At 55.6% G+C, this 16,588-nt stretch overlaps 1 protein-coding gene across 1 annotated transcript in view; it reads left to right on the forward strand.

Annotated features, from left to right (window-relative positions):
- Positions 1-15,209, forward strand: part of IL21R (interleukin 21 receptor) — a 46,975-nt gene extending 31,766 nt beyond the window's left edge. The window contains exons 5-11 of the mRNA XM_049699370.1: positions 2,064-2,166; positions 5,186-5,385; positions 7,752-7,897; positions 8,539-8,716; positions 9,179-9,275; positions 10,269-10,353; positions 12,133-15,209. Of these exons, the coding sequence (XP_049555327.1) occupies positions 2,064-2,166; positions 5,186-5,385; positions 7,752-7,897; positions 8,539-8,716; positions 9,179-9,275; positions 10,269-10,353; positions 12,133-12,897 (1,574 nt within the window). The 3' untranslated portion in view covers positions 12,898-15,209. The remainder of the gene's footprint in view (positions 1-2,063; positions 2,167-5,185; positions 5,386-7,751; positions 7,898-8,538; positions 8,717-9,178; positions 9,276-10,268; positions 10,354-12,132) is intronic.
- Positions 15,210-16,588: the final 1,379 nt, after the last annotated feature.

Here is a 16,588-nt window from a genome sequence, read left to right on the forward strand (position 1 = left end):
GTCAGTCTCCTTTATTTTCCCTTTCTGAGCGGTCAGAATCCTGTCCTAGCCTCTAAAGGGCCTTTGGGTCACCCGCTGCCTCTCCCCACCCCGTGAGCACAAATAACAAGCCCCTGCTGTGTCCCGGGGGCCGAGCATCCTCATTCCCTTCTGCCGACAGCCTGTGAGGCTCAGAGAGGGTGAGAGGCAGGTCCACGGCCACACAGCCGGGCAGTGGCAGAGCTGGGACGGGTTCCCAAATCTGCCTGATTCCCGTGTTCTTAACTGCTTTTATTGGGTGAGTGCCACATGCAGGCCGCCTGGGCTGCTCTGGCGTGATATCATCTAAATACCTCCCCACCCCGTCCGAGGGGCCAGTGTCTCCAGCTTACAAATAGCGACTCAGAGCACTTGGGAGTCACGTGTGCACTTTTCACGGCTCCCACTGCCTCCCACACGCTGTGATAGCCCTGGGCGGGGTGGGGGTGGCCCGGGGGCTCTCTGCGCAGGGCTCAGGGTAGTGACCGGTGACAGGGTTTTTACTCCCTCTGGTCCCTGATGCCACCTCCACACTAGTTCAGGGACTACTGTCCCCTCTCCAATGTTTCATTACAAGTTCGGGACAAACCCTGTCCCTTGGTGGCCTTGAGTCTACCTAGGAAAGGCAGCTCCTCTCCAAGTTCTGGAGCCCTGAAAGAGAACGACTAGGATACGATGAACTCAGAGAGGACACAGCCACATGGGTTTTGGTCCTACCAAAATCAGTCCTCTTTTCTCCACGAAGTATCTGAACGGGCCGCTCTGTGTCCACCGACAGGCCCCGTGCTCCTCCCCGAGGGAAACTTCCTCCTCCAACAGGATTCCTTTCCACATCTCAGATCCCTTGGTAGTGGCTGTCTGGAGCCGCTCAACTGTGTTGAGAAGGAGTCTGAGGCCACACCCAAGGGAGTGAGGGCCATGATCGATTAGCGGTGTCCGCCATGTGTGTGGAGGTGAAGAACTAGCACAGATTAGATTTTGCCTTTCCTGGGTCTCCTGAGCCCAGACCAAGAGCGAGACAAGAGGTGTGGCCCAGTCTCAGAGCTTCAGTTTTCTCATTTGTTAAATGTGATGGGAGTAGACGTAAAGGACGTTTCCAGTGACAGTGTTCTTGACTACAAATCCAGCTTCTGACCTAGATGGAGACCCAGGAGGAATGTACTGCTAACCCCTGGGTCTTCATTAGTCAAGGAAAAATAGGAAAAAGCCACTAAGAATGAATCCATTTAAAAGGGGAACAAATTTCTGGTAAATAATGGGGGGTGGAGGCAGGGGGAATAGCAGCGTTGGCACTTGATCTTACAAAACAAAACTAAACTAAAACTTATTAACTGGATTTTGTCAAACATTTTTAGAACAAAGTAAAGCAATTAACGATGGAGTTGGGAGAGTATTAAATCTTGCAATAAAATTGCCTGAGGGGGACCATACCTGTGTCACTTGGTTGGTGGTGGTGGTGATGGTTTGGGCAGTAGGATAATACAGACATCTTGGCAAAAGTATCCAAGGGCTTCTCAGTTTTCTGAAGGTTTCTTGCTCCCTCGAAGCACTGCCAGGTCACCGAGGTCCATGTCCTGTCTTGGACCAGCTGCGGGGAACAGAGGGAGCATGTGGTCTCTCACTGACCACACGAATCCCTCTCGCAGGACGTGCAGATTCCCCCAGCAACCGGGGAGTTCAGGACACACCACCTTGAGAGGGAGGCCGGCCAGGAGGGATGCTGACCTGGTGTCTGGACACAGGGCTTGTGGGGAGGGCGCTGGGTGGGGACCCGCTTAGTTTATGATGTTTCTCGTTAGGAGAGTCTTGTCTCCATAGCCAAGCTCGCAACTTTGGGGGCTCAAAAATAGAATTCTTAGGTGGCAAGGACCCCCTTGCTCCAGGCCTTAATCTTAGTGGCCCTAGGGTCATCATATTCATCCTGGCTCTGGGACCCCTGCTTCCCGTCATCCTCCAGCCCTCAAGGGGGTGAGGGGGTGATCAGCTCTGCTGACCCCGACCAGCCCCCACCCCAACCAAGGTCTCTGTGTCCCTTGACCCTCCAGCCTGGGGCTGCTCAGACCTCGTCTGCTACACCGATTACATCCAGACGGTCACCTGCATCCTGAAGACATGGGCCCTGCACCCTGGCACGCTCACCCTCACCTGGTAAGTGGCCAGACCTCGCCAGCCTCGGGGATGCGATTCAGGGTAGCCCTGGAGGGCTGGGGTGGGGCAGGACTGCCAGAGGCCACAGACGGAGTTGGACCTACTGTGTGCCTGGCAGGTAGTTTAGCAATAAAAATAATGGCTGCCACTTCTGGGGGCTCTCTCAGCCCTTCCACCAACAGCTTTTGGTTTCACCATGAGCTGAGAATCACTGACCGTGATCTGGGACTGGGAGCTGGGAATCACTGTGCCTACCTTACAGATGTCCATGCAGGACTCACGAGACTTGTCCAGCGAGCAGGGCTCCAAAGACCATACTCTCTTGCCCACACAGGCCAGACTGTGGTTTTGAGACCCCAGGATGACCAGACTGCCACATGATTTTTTTGAACACTGAATACATGCCCGGCATCCTGCTACACTTCACATGAACCATCACTTCCCATCCTCACAATTATTACTCCCATTTAACAAACGAGGACACTAGGGTTCAGAGAGGTTATGCAGTTTGCCCAAGGTCACACAGCCAGTGAATGGTGGAGCTGAGATTCAAACACAGGCAGTCTGACTCCAAGATTCATGGGTCCCTATTGTTAAAGAAAACTTTTTCATTGCACTTGTTAAAGAATGGTAAGGCAGACTTTATTCAAGACTATAATGATCGGGCTTCCCTGGTGGCTCAGTGGTTAAGAATCCGCCTGCCAATGCAGGGGACACAGTTTCGAGCGCTGGTCCGGGAAAATCCCGCATGCCATTGGAGCAACGAAGCCCGTGCGCAACAATTACTGAGCCTGCGCTCTAGAGCCCGTGAGCCACAACTACTGAGCCCACGTGCCACAACTACTGAAGCCTACGCACCTAGAGCCTGTGCTCCGCAACAAGAGAAGCCACTGCGATGAGAAGCCTGCACACCACAATGAAGAGAGCCCCCTCACCACAACTAGAGAAAGCCCGTGCGCAGAAACGAAGACCCAACGCAGCCAAAAATAAATAAGTAAATAAATTTATTAAAAAAAAAAGAATATATAAGGGATTCTTTAAAAAAAAAAAAAAAAGACCATAATGACGGGTGTAGGGACCGCTGCGTGGGGTTTTGGTGTGGGGAAGAGAGCTTGGGCTCAACTCGAATACAACAAGGAAAATTAGGAATTTATAGCTAAGGAGCAGGTCAATGGATGGAAAAATACTAAGAGGAAACATCAGGGGTAAGGGGGGTTCCAGCTAAACTGACTTAACAGGATTCTTGCTAATGGAAGCCCAGGGTGAGCCCACATCACCTGGGGGTGGTGGAGGATGAGGAATTCGATCAGATATCAAGGATGGAAGATTCTGGCTAAAATGACTTAGCAGGATTCTTGCTAACATTAGACAATGCAGAGACGAACTTGGGAGTCCCAAAGTCAGGGCCTCGTCGAGGAGAGAGTTCTGAGGAGCCTGAATTGAGCCTGGTCAAGGAGAGTCTTTGTCAATGTGCTGATCAGGATAAAGAACAGCTGGCTTTCATTCTGTCATCACCCATTCATTCGTGCATTCAGTTACTTCTTCAGAACATATAGCTCTTGCCAGACACTTGCAGGCACTGGGGGCCCAGGAGAGCCTAAGACAGACAAGGTCCCAGCTGGTCCTGGAGCTGACTTACTGCAGGTGGGGAGTCGGGGGGAGACAGACAAGAAAAACGTGAACAACCAACAGGATGCTTTCTGAGAACAATGAGTGCTTTAAAGTCCAGGAACCTTGAGCCTTGGGTAGAAAGCGAGTGACATGGGGAGAAGGTGTGCTTTAGCCAGGATGGTCGGGGCAGGCCTTTCTGGGTGGGAAGGAGGCAGCCAGTGAGCTGGGGAAAGGGCAGTGCAGGCAGAGGGCACTGCAAGTGTAAAGGTCCTGAGGTAGGGAGAGACTAATGAGTCTGAGGAATAGCGAGGAGGTCAGTGGGGCCAGAGCAGAGTGAGCCAGTGTGAGAGAGAACAACAAGCAAAGGAGATGAGCGGTAAGCAAGGCCCAGCTTCCCCCTCCCCCCCCCGCCCCGGTACACGGGCCTCTCACTGTTGTGGCCTCTCCCGTTGAGGAGCACAGGCTCCGGACGCGCAGGCTCAGCGGCCATGGCTCACGGGCCCAGCCGCTCCGCGGCATGTGGGATCTTCCCAGACCAGGGCACGAACCTGCGTCCCCTGCATCAGCAGGCGGACTCTCAACCACTGCGCCACCAGGGAAGCCCAGGGCCAGCTTTTATTGTGTGGGTGATGAGAAGCCACCCGAGGGTTTTAGGCATGGGGGTGACAGGCAGTTTTTAAAGATTCTCCTAGCTGCTGTGCAAGAGGTTTAGAGAGACTTTATTCAGCAGAAGTTTCTATTCCAGCAAATATTTAGCAAATAACAGAGTCCACACATCCATATTAGCCTTCAAGGGTGGTCATGTTCACAGCCTGAAGATGTAGGTAGGGAAATAAATATCTGGTGAACTCCTATACATACTTCAAAACCCACTGTTTCTGCCCACTGGCAGTTAAAAAGCCAGAGCATTTTCCCCCAACCTTATACCAATAGCCTCCCTGGTAGTTCACCCAAAGCAGGGGATGAAGTTCATTTGGCTCTTATCTTGGCCCTGAGCACAAGCACTTATTAGGTATTCAGCAGATGTTGGACAGAGGAGGTCAGGAAGGAGAACTGAAATGCTTAGCACCCTTTCTGTAGGACAGTGATACAGTTGATGGAACTGACAGGGACAGATTTAGGCTCAGTCCAGGCAAGAATGGCCCAAATTTCCAAAGTTAAAAGCTGCTGTCCTTAAATGAGGTAGTGAGTTCCTGGTCCCTTGGAGGCATACAAGCCGAGCCTGGACACCATCCATCAGGGCTACTTCAGGGGAGGAGTATCTTCCCGGGGAAAGGGGTAATTCGACCAGGTGACCCCCGGCACCACTTCAACTCCCTCCCAGCCCCAAGATTCTGGGCTGGGGTCCTGGCCCTGTGCCCTGAGCCCCGCTGGCTTCCAGCCATAACCGGCTGCTCTGTCCTTGAAGGCAAGACTCATATGGAGAACTGGAGGACGAGGTCACCTCCTGCAGCCTCTGCTGGTCCACCCACAATGCCACGCATGCAGAGTACACGTGCCATATGGATGTGTTCCAATACATGGCCGACGACGTTTTCAGTGTCAACATGACAGACCATTCGGGCAACCACTCCCAGGAGTGCGGCAGCTTTGTCCTGGCTAAAAGCAGTGAGTATCTCTTGGACCCCAGAGCTGAGGAGGACACATGGTCCCTGAGACGGCTCCCCTTCCCCCACCATCATAGCTGACCTGTCCGATGTCCTTACCTCCCCCTTAGAGTTCTGCTCTGTAGGTGCACCGATATTTACTAAGGTGTGACGGGTTGATAACTAGGTTTGAGCTTTAACCAAAGAGAGGCAGCCGCGGTATGAAAAGGAGCTGGACTGGGACCCAGGATCTCGGCCTTCAGTTCTGGTTCAGCCCTGCCTATCTGTGAACTTGGACCAGTTCCCTATTTGTAGAGTGAGGGCCCTTTTAACCCTGACTCTTAGGGATTCTGTCTACATTATGAGGCAAGTGGGGACACTGAGTCTCAAGAGAAAAACTTCCCTGAGTTTTCTCCCATTCGTTAGCTCCGGTGAGGCCTGGAATTTCCCTCCAGGCTGGGGGCGGGGTGGAGGGGCGGTGCTGGCTGGTGGAAGAAGTTGTCTCTGTGGGTCCAGACCCAGGGCCGGTCCAGGAGGCAGCTTTTAGTGTGTGTGTGTGTGTGTGTGTGTGTGTGTGTGTGTGTGTGTCCCCAAAGTGGGATTTCCACAGAGGGGGTGAGAAGCCTGTGCTCAGAGGCATGCAAATGCAAACTGCTAAGAGAGTCCTGCCCTCCTCGGGAAGGCCCAGCCTCTGCGAGGAATCTCTGGGGGATTTTGGCCCTAGGTTCCCAGTGGTGGGGCAGGGCGGTGAGAGGGTGTCTGTCACCTGGAGGGGGTCCAGGTTTGCACCACTTCGCTGAGTGGGTGTCGCACTGCACAAGGTGTGAATGAAGGTTCACACACACGCAGACACACCCAGAGTCTCTCACACGCACACTCATAAATCCACCCTTGGACAAATGCACGGGTGTCCCAGCAGCCCTGGGCCTAGCCAGCCTGGACACAGGCCCACGCTCTCTCACACACGCCCATATGCACACATACGCACACGCTCACTCAGCCATGCAGATCCAGGTGTGGGAGCAGGGGCGGCCCCTTGCCCCTCTGAGTGAGCGGGGCAGACTGCAAGCCTCCCCCTGCCCCTGCGGAGGAGAAGGAACTGCTCCACGGCCCCTCCACCTCGCAGGGCGGCTCCAAGTCCCATTTCTCTCTGGCGCCCTCCCTCTCCCCCTCCCTGCCAGGACCTGAAGCCAGGGGGCAGTGTTCTACTCCCTTCCCCCTCCTGGGCTCTGGGCCCCCATCCTTGACCCCATCCCTGATCCCCAGCTCTGGTCCTCACCACCCAGCCCAGGACGTACAGGGAAGTGGAAAACCAGGTCTCCGTCGGCCTGGGGAAAATAGGAGAGGGCTTAGCAGTTATTCCAGTCCCAAAGGACCCATGGCTGAAATAGCAATGACAATAAAGCCCTCGCTGCAGCCTCCTGAACATCGCAGGCCTTGGTGCTGAGTCGTCCGTAGCCTCAGAGTTCCTTTTTGGAATCCCTGGAAGGTTCATTTGTTGGTTTAACAAGTATCTCTTGAGGGCCTGCTGTGTGCCGGCTCTGTCCTAGGAGCTGCGGACACAGCACTGACCTGGAGAACAAAACCTCTGTCCCAAGGAGCTAAGATCCCCAAGACAGGGGCATATGGCAAGCCGGATCACAGAGCCCAGGAGGGCGTGGTGTTGTGGCCCAGATCTCTGCTCCCGCACTTTCCAGAAGATGTCTGGGAGATGACAACAGTCACATCAAATTCTCAGGGCCCCTGCAGGCGTCAAAATGCTCGCTGTAGAGCAGCCCAGCAGGCACTCAGAGGTGGTAACGTCCATCATTAGCATAATTGGTGCTAATTAATTAGCGTGATGCTAATTACAGTCTTTTGACTTCTCAAGGAAGCTAGAGTTAAAAGAAAGTGATTCGGGCTTCCCTGGTGGCGCAGTGGTTGAGAGTCCCCCTGCCGATGCAGGGGACACGGGTTTGTGCCCCGGTCCGGGAGGATCCCACATGCCGCGGAGCGGCTGGGCCTGTGAGCCATGGCCACTGAGCCTGCGCGTCCGGAGCCTGTGCTCCACAGTTGGGAGAGGCCACAACAGTGAGAGGCCCGCGTAAAAAGAAAATGATGCCATCATTTAGAAAAGAAATGGAGAATGAGTGGGTGTCGTTGGTGTCCCCCCGCTCCCCGGCCCCCGGCTACGCCAGTCTGCATTCTTGCCCCCCTGAGTCATAGCACCCCCACTTTAGACTCATCTAAATCTCTCATTTCTCAGATGAGTAAACTAAGGCCCAGAGACAGGGGATGCTTTACCCCAAGTCATTCAGGGTCATTAGTCTTGATCTCATCAAGGAGAGCGTCATTCTCAGCTGCTGCAAAATCTCATCCCATTTTATCTTTCTGGCTTTTTCCTCTAAGTCAAGCCATCTCCCCCTTTCAATGTGACGGTGACCTTCTCCGGACATTATAACATCTCCTGGAGCTCCGATTACAATTTGTACGCGCTGAAGGGCAAACTTCAGTATGAGCTGCGGTACAGGAAGCTCGGAGACCCCTGGGCTCTGGTGAGACCCTCAGAGGATTGGGGCGGGGTGAAGTCTTCTAGAAGCATTCTTTGTTTAGAGTGTTGGAGAGTTCCAGAATGGCCCACTATTTAGAACAGTCACAGCTGAAGTGTTCTAGAATTATCCATCCTTTAGAATGGTCCCAGTTTAAGATTTTCATAAATGCCATAGTTTAGACCATCCCCAGTGGAAGACTTCCAGAGGTACCCATTGCTAAGACGCCTGTCGTTAAAGACGCCCAGAAATACCCACTGTTGAAAGTAGCCACTGTTGAAGAATTACAGAAGTGTCCGAAGTCTGGAATGCTGCCAGCTAAACATGCCCAGGAATGGCCACTGCTGTTCCCGGGACATTCCCAGGCCCAGCAGGCAGGGTCCTCTGTGGGGCTGTGAGTGACTGAGCTGGGCTCAGAGAGAAAGCGACCAAAGCACTGTATCACAGGCAAGGCCAGGGCAGCGCCCACGGCTCTGTGCTGCCCACACCGGAGTGGCCAGAGCTCAGACTGACTCTTGTGGAGGGGGTGGAGACTTGCCAGGAGAAACTCCACCCCTTTCCTGGGGGCTGGTAAAGGGTGGTTCTGCTGGAGGCGGGGGCTGGCCTGGGCGGTCCTAACCCAGCGCATCCTTTCCCTGGGTTGGCAGAGTCCAGGGAGAAAGCTGATCTCAGTGGATTCGAGAAGCGTCTCTCTCCTGCCCTTGGAGTTCCACAAAGGCTCAAGCTACGAGCTGCAGGTGCGGGCAGGGCCCCAGCCTCGCTCCTCCTTCCAGGGGACCTGGAGCGAGTGGAGTGACCCAGTCGTCTTTCACACCCAGCCAGAAGGTAAGATGTGAAGCAGGGATGGACACCCACTCCTTGTACTAAATCTTGTCCTAGTGCAGCGGCCCTGAGCCCTGAGATTTTCAGCACGGCTGGAAGGTTCCCACTCAGTCATGCATCCCCTTGTAGCTGTTCCACAGCATTTCTGGGGCCCCTGCTTGCCAGGCCCTGCATTGGGTGCCAGGTGCCTCTCCTGGCGGGGCCTTTGATCCTCCTAATGTATCTGTGAAGTGGGAATTATTATCCCCATTTTGCAGATGAGAAAACTGAGGTTCAGAGAGATGAAATCACTTGCCTAGGGTGGGGGTGGGAGCAGGAGTTGAAGCCAGGTCCATCCCACCGCGAGGCACCAGCAGCCTTCCCACCCACTTCCACTCCAGCCCAGACCCAGTGCCCTCCACACCCAGCCCAGGTGGCCTCTCGTAGAGGTTGGTCAAATTCACCCAGTGTTTTCTTCCTTCCCAGAGATAAAGGGAGACTTGTACCCTCAACTGCTTCCCATCTTGGTCCTCGTATGCCTCATCCTTGTCATCTTAGGCCCGAAGATCCATCAGGCTTGGAGGTGAGGCCAGGGAACAGGGTGGCAGGGAGGGGCTCAGCCTGGGCCGGGACTGGAGGACACACCTGTCACCATGACAATAGTAATGACAGTGATGGTGATACTAAACTGGGCACTGTGTGGAGCACATGCTTAACCCTCACAGCAGCCAGATGAGCTTGATACACGGCATTTACTTCCATTTGACAAATGGGGAAACTGAGGCACAGAGCTGTCTAGGAACTTGCCCAAAGTCACACAGCAGTGAAGTGGAGGAGAAGGAATTTTGACCTGTGCTCGTAACAGTGACCTCAGCTGTGATCTTGTCCAGTGAATTCTAAGCTTTGAGTCCTGAGGGTCAGGAGGGGCCGCCAGGTGGGGGTTAAGGGCTGGTGGAATAACCCCCCTGACAATCCTGCTTCAGCACCAGAGGTTTTGCTTTTATCTCTTTATGTATTGGGTTTCTGCTGAACGTGGCCGTCCAGAGAAGGGCTGATGCTGATTAAAAACATTGATAAAACCTGAGCTCCCCTGGCCTTCGTGCATGCTGCTGGCTGGGGCTGAGCCCTTGCTAAGTGGCAGACACTGGGCGGGGGCCCTGCATACCCTGTTCCAGGCAGAGAAGCCTGCGAATCACAGAGGGTGTTGCAGACCAGTCTCTGGGTGCTGGGGTGCCTGGCGCTGTGCCTACACTTCCTGACCCCTCCCTGCAGCCCCATGGAATTGGCTGTTGGCTCATCCCTGGTAGTGGAGGAGGAAGTCAAGGCTCAGGGGCCAGCACTGGCTTAGCAGAGAACAGGCAGCCAAGCCCTTAAACTTGGAGCACCTTCAGGAGACTCGCTGCCCCATTTTACAGATGTGAACACTGAGGCCTGGGGCAGAGGGGCGGAAGGGAGGGGCCTGGGTGTGTCTTGTAGGCTCTGAGCCTCCCGCAGGACACATTTGGGGAGCCTCTGAGCGGGAGGCCCGGCTGCCCTCTGGGAGGTGCGGGGGGCTCACCTCATCTCTGCCCTCCAGGCTATGGAAAAATGTGTGGGTGCAGGTGCCCAGCCCAGAGCCCTTCTTCCAGCCCCTGTACGTGGGCCACAGCGGAGACTTCAAGGTGAGTGTCCCCACCACGTGATGAGCCCCTGGGAGCCTCTCAGTCTGGGAGCTTGCTTCCACCCACACATCTAGACGGCCAGCCCCACCCTGTAGGCCCGGGGCATCCAGATCCCCGACCCGGGCTGGAACCAGGCTTCAGTCTCTGCACATGCAAAGTGCAGGAAATAATTCCAGTGGGGCAGAGTTGGCATAAGAATTAAACAAGATCCTGCAGCATTTCCCAGCCCAAGGAGCCAAACTGGGAGAGAGGGTGAGCCAGGTGGTCCCTTGAGCCACGAAGTGGCCTCCTGGTCCTTTGGTAGAAGCCCTTGCTATGGAGGTGGGGAGGGAGCAGCTTCTGGGAAGGATATGGCCCTGCCTGCAAGATACACCAGCCCCATCCAGGCCCCAACCCCCGCTACCAGCGCCATCGCCCTTGGGTTCTCTGTGCCTATTTACCACCCCCCGCCCGGTGGCGGCAGTCACCGCAGAGAGGATGTGGTGACCCATCTGCTCCAGCAGAGTCTGGAAGTCAGGAAGTGCGACATGCCATCTGCCTGGCACTCACTGAGCGCTGTCTCACCTCCACCCTTTCATCCTCTTAGCAGCCCCTGCAAGTGGGGAGGGTGTGCTCCACCATCCCAGGGGAACCACGAGGAGACTGAGGCTCAGAGCCTGGCAGGGGAGGAGCCTAGGCTGCAGCCCACATTGGATAAACCCTTTCCTCTTTCCTCTGCACTTTCCCTGAAGCTCAAATATCACATCTATTTTGTGTTTGTTTTACCAATACTCTTACAGCACTTGCTGTGCACCAGGCACTCTGCTAGGAGCGCCACAGATATTATTTAATTTATCATTTAATCCCCACAACCACCCTGTGGAGTGGGGACTATTAGCAGGCCCATTTTACAGATGCAGAAACTGAGGCACAGAGAGGGTAAGTAACTGGCTCAAGGCCACACAGCTGAGAAGTGACTTCAAATCAGTGGTAGTGGCCTCAGCAGGGTTCTGAGAGGAGTTTTCTGATGGAGTAGGCTCAAAACTGGGAGATTTTGGTTCTCAGGGATTTTCTCTGCCAACTGGATGGAGGCCCTGTGTCATGAGTGGGACCCCTGGCAGGTGAGGGCAGGGGGATCCTTAAAGTTTAGGGACAACTGCCTCAGTCCATTGTCACCCCACAGCCCTTATCTATTCTGAGTGGCTGGTCCTTGATTCACTCCATTCATTCATTTAGTTAATATACATTTCTTGGGTGCCTACTGGGTGCCAGGCACTGTGTGAGCCTCTGGGGACACAGCCGTGACCAGAAGAAGTGGGGTTTCTTCCCTGGTCATGTGTCCACTCTAGTGAGGACACAAGCAGAAGAATGCGTGGTTTCGAGAAATCTCCCCGAGGACATAAAACAGAAGGCCTGGTGAGGGCTCTGTCACTCAGTTCTCAGGGCCTCCCGCCCCTCGTCCCCACAGCTTGGGAATCTTGGACCCGCACCCATACAGACCCCAGGCCACCGAGCAGCAGATTGTCTGTGCCTGCAGGCCGCTGAGGGCCGTAGCTCCCTGCTACAGGCAGGGAGACTGAGGCCCAGGGAGGCCGGGACGGCGACAGGGACTGTCCCTGGATAGGGACACAGCACGGTGCTCAACTCCCCCCACCCCCATCTCTCTCTTTATCTTCTGGAGTCTTCGTCTCTTTCTCTCTTGCTGTCTGTCTTGTCTCTGTGTCTGTCTGTTGATATGCTCCCCCGCCACCCCTTGTCCCCCATCCCATCCATGACTCTCCCTCCTCTTCTCTCTCGCAGAAATGGGTGGGCACCCCCTTCACTGCTTCCAGCCTGGAACTGAGATCCTGGAGCCCAGGGGTGCCCTTGTCCCTGGAGATGCACAGCCGGTGCCTACCGCAGACTGCAGCCAAGGGGCTGGTGCCCACAGAGCTGCCAGAGCCCCCAGACCTGGTGGAAGCCGACGGGGTGCTTGAGCCGGGCTCCTGGGGCCCAGCCCACTCCACCGCCGGCAGCTTGGGCAGCTCAGCTCACAGCCAGGAGAGGGACCGGCCGTACGGCCTGGTATCCATCGACACGGTGACCGTGGTGGACGCAGAGGGGCTGTGCACCTGGCCTTGCACCTGCGGGGATGACGGCTACCCAGCCCTGAACCTGGACACCGGCCTGGAGCCTGGCCCGGGCACGGAGGACTCGCTTCCGGGCATGGGGGCCACAGTCCTATCCTGTGGCTGCGTCTCAGCCAGTGGCCCTGCCGGGCCGGGGGACCCCCTGGGCAGCCTCCTTGGCAGGATAAAGCTGCACCTCAAGGATGAGGAGGGTTGGGCCCCCGGGCCACCCTGGGATGGCGGGTCGCCCCGAGGGGTGTCGGACAGCGAGGCAGGTTCACCCCCAGCTGGCCTGGACATGGACACGTTTGACAGCGGCTTTGTGGACTCTGACTGCGGCAGCCCCGTGGAGCATGACTTCAGTAGCCCCAGGGACGAAGGGCCCCCCAGGAGCTACCTCCGCCAGTGGGTGGTCATGGCCCCTCCACCTGCAGGGCCTGGGCCCCAGGCCAGCTAGTGAGGCCGACTGGCCGTCCAGAGCTGGCCATGCCACTGAGCCATGAGCCACGGACAGGGTCACCTGGGCTGAGGTGTAACGAGGCCTGCAGCCCTTGGTCTCCCGGCTGGGACCCCTGAGCCTCGTGTTTACAGTGCATGTCTGGGGCTCAGGTGCCCACTGGCGTGGCTGCGCGTGGGAGTAGCCTGCGTGCCTGTGGACACGGAGCTCGGCTGTGGTTCTGCCATATTCCCAAGGCCACTCGTGTGTCTGTGCCGACGTGAGCTTCCTGCGCACGTGAGCTTCCTGCGTGCGCGAGTGTGAGCCGCACGTGTGTCTGTGGGCACGTGATGACAGCCTCCCTCCCTCCGAGGCACGTGGGTGACCCCCGGGTCACGTGCCGAGACCAGGGCACTGCCTGGGACAGACACCAAGCCCAGCCCCCCAGGTCCTGCCTGCAGAGCCGCACAAAGTCCAGACTGTTCCTTATCGCCTTTCAGGGGGAGGGGAAGGGGACCAAGCGAGCCCACAGTGACCCTGGGGGTGGGAAGATTTTGGGGGGAGCCAGTGGACCTGGGTCTGAATCCTGACTCTGACACCTCCTGGCTGTGCCACCTTGGGTGAGTCACTTCCCCTCTCTGGGCTGGAGTTTCCTGTCTTAAAAATGGGGGCGGCCTGACCTACCCTGGGGAGAAATTGGAGAGGTCGCCCATGTACAGGGTACAGCCCAGACTCTCAAAACACGTCAGCTTCCTTCCTTCTGCGGCCAGGACCAAGGCTTGTGCTGGAGGTGGGTGGGAGTGAGAAACCAGACACAGCCCAGGTACCTGCGGAGGGGCACTTGGGGGATTCCAGGTTTAAAATCAGCTTAGTTTCTTCGAATCAGCCCCTCACCAGCCAAGATTTCTTTTTCTGCCTCCTGCTGCCCATTTTGTTGTTCCCTTTATGCACCCCAGAAATATTTATTGAGCACATTTACTGAGTACATGCGGGTGCTGGGATACAGCGAGAGGACGCTCCCCTTGGCACTCACACTGGGGAGGGCCGCAGGCCGGACTCGGCAGCAATGGCACGGTGGTCCTGATCCCCTGGCATCTTCCTTGCTTGTCCTGGGGAATTGGAGGAAGTCAAGTTCTTTTTGATGATTTGTCGGAGAAACTGCTGAAATGTGAATTTAAGATGCTAAGAAAATACTTGTTTGTGACGTTTTGAAGGCACCTTATTGAACGTCAGCTCTGGACAGGAGCTCGATATTGGTGCTGCGTATTGCATACAACTCATACTTAAAAAAAAAAAAAAAAGAAAGAAAGAGAAGAGATCATTTTCCTCCTAAGGGTGCTCACCTTCAGAGGCTGCGTTTCCGAGGCCAGGAAGCAGGGTTAAAGGAGCAGAGTCTGATTCAGCCGCGGGCTCTCAGAGCCCTGAGGGGAATCCCTACCCTGGCCTGGACCTGCCTGGCCTGTGGTCCTCCCCAAAGGCCAGGCTGCATGCCAGGTGATGCCTGAAGCCCTGGCTTGTCTCTGCTTTTGGACGAGGGCTCAGCTGTCGACCCTGCTGATGGTTTCTCTGTGACTCTTCTATAAAAGGGGATGTTGGAAGAAGTCACTGAGAGAATACAGGATTCTTTGGTTCTGAAAGTTCTAGAACATTGAGGGTCTTGATTAGTGGGACTGTTAACCTGGGATCAAGGCGTGAGGCTCGGATGGGAGCTCAAGTGTGAAACCACAGCTCCTGCAGGTGTGAGCAGCCCTCACCATCCCCCACCGTCACCCTGGAGACGCTTGGGTCAAGGTGTGCTGTGGTTTTCACACCCTCAAGGAGGCCACAGGTTCCAGGCACCCCGTGAGCCCCAGGCTCCCCGTGGAAGCAGCTCAGCTTTCTCTCCAGCACACACAGCTCTGGGCCAGGGAGTAGGGGGAGGGGACACCTGGGACACTGGCTGATGCCAGGCCGGGGGTCGGGGGGATGGGGCTCTGGCCTGGGCCAGACGTGGCTCCTCACCAGCTCTGTCTTTGAAGGGGACCCAGCTCATAAATGTGGGTGCAGAACGGAGACAGGAACTGGCCCACCTGGGAGGCCAGATTAGTAGGACACGGTGGATGGATGATTTATGGACAAGTGGGCACATTGGTGGGTGGATGGATGGATAAAAGGATGGTGAAATGCTTGAAGGAAGAGCAGTTGGATAGATGGATGGAGATAAACAGTTGCTAGAGACAAGGATGAAATATCAAACCTAAGCTCCATGAAGGCAACAACTTTGCCTCTTTTGTTCACGGCTTTACCCCCCGTCAGGCACCTAGTGGGCCCTCAATAAAGCCTGATTTGCAGTGTTTGCTTATTTCCATGGTGTGAACACTTTTACCACAGTCAATTTCAAGCTACCAACTTGATGGCTTTAAACATGGGGTTGGAAGAGATGTTTACAATCAACTCTCCTAGCTGGTATGAGGCAGACCCGGCACACCACGGGTTGGAGCCCAGACAGGCAGCAGGAAGGCCCTGGGGGGCTTCAGGGAGGAGGTGGTGTTTGTTGGGCTTTGAAAAATGAATAGGAGTTGTTAGGGACACCAGCTACTCAGGCAGAGGGAAGAGCTTGAGCGAAGGCCTGGAGGGGTGACTGAGCCCTGAACACATGGGGCTGGGGAAGGCAGTTCCCTGTCACCCAGAGTCCAGGCCAGAATTGCTAATGACCCTGTCTTCAGAGGCAGGAGGATGCCACATTCTGTTCCTGACCCAGCCCTTTTCCATCTGCAGGCTCCAAGGGGCAGGGTATCCATCTGACAAATGAAGGTGCAGAAGGGGCCGCTGACTTGCCTGAGGTCACACACAATTAAATGTCAGAGTCAGAACTTGGACTCTGGGCTCCTGATCCCAAGTCCAGCTGTCCTCACCTTGCTCTGCTGGAAGGCACCTAGGTCAGGGGCGAAGAAACTCTCAGCAAACACCTGTGGGTGCCTGTGCTTCTGCCCTCACAGCATCGTTGGGGTGGCTGACCCCAGCTCTGGGAGTGACCCAGGCCTGGCCAAGAGAGTATTCTATCCTCCTGGCCTCAGGGCCAGTTCAGGCTCAGACATGTGACCAAGCTGGTCTGCACGCTTTTCCTGCTGGGACTGCTCAGTTGCAGGGCTAGACTGAGCCTGGAGCTGCTGGGTGGTGGGACTGGGGGGGGGGGGGCACCAGGAAGAAACAACTCACCTAATATGAGGCCAACACACTGGAAAGCAGAGCTGGGAAGTGGGCGTATACTCCTGGTAATATCCTCTTAAGCTCCTGGGTCCAGCCATGCCTGAAACTACATTCCCCCTGGACTTTTGAGGTACCCGAGTATGGAAGTCATACTGTTCACCAAGTGTCTCCAGCTCTCGGCCTTCTGCCCCGTCTTGTGGTCAGATGGCACCACATGACCAGGATTGGCCAATGAGTGGTGAGCAGAAGTGGTAAGTCTCACCTCTGGACCAGAGCATGGAACTGACCGTCGTGATGCCCTTCAGAGTGCTCCTCTGTGCCACGGTGACCAGTGATGTGTGAGATGGTGGCTTCTCCCTCAGCCCGGGGCCTCGAGTGGGGAGATGTGGAGCAGAACTTCTAGTTCACCTGTGATGGACACGTATTGTGAGCAAGAAAGAAATCTTTTATTCTAACCTGCTAGGATTTGGGGGCTGATTGTTTCCACGGCATAACCCAGCCTATCCTGACTGAATCAATGAGC

This window comes from Orcinus orca, chromosome 16 (assembly GCF_937001465.1).
Source record: "Orcinus orca chromosome 16, mOrcOrc1.1, whole genome shotgun sequence".
NCBI classification, from domain to species: Eukaryota; Metazoa; Chordata; class Mammalia; order Artiodactyla; family Delphinidae; genus Orcinus; species Orcinus orca.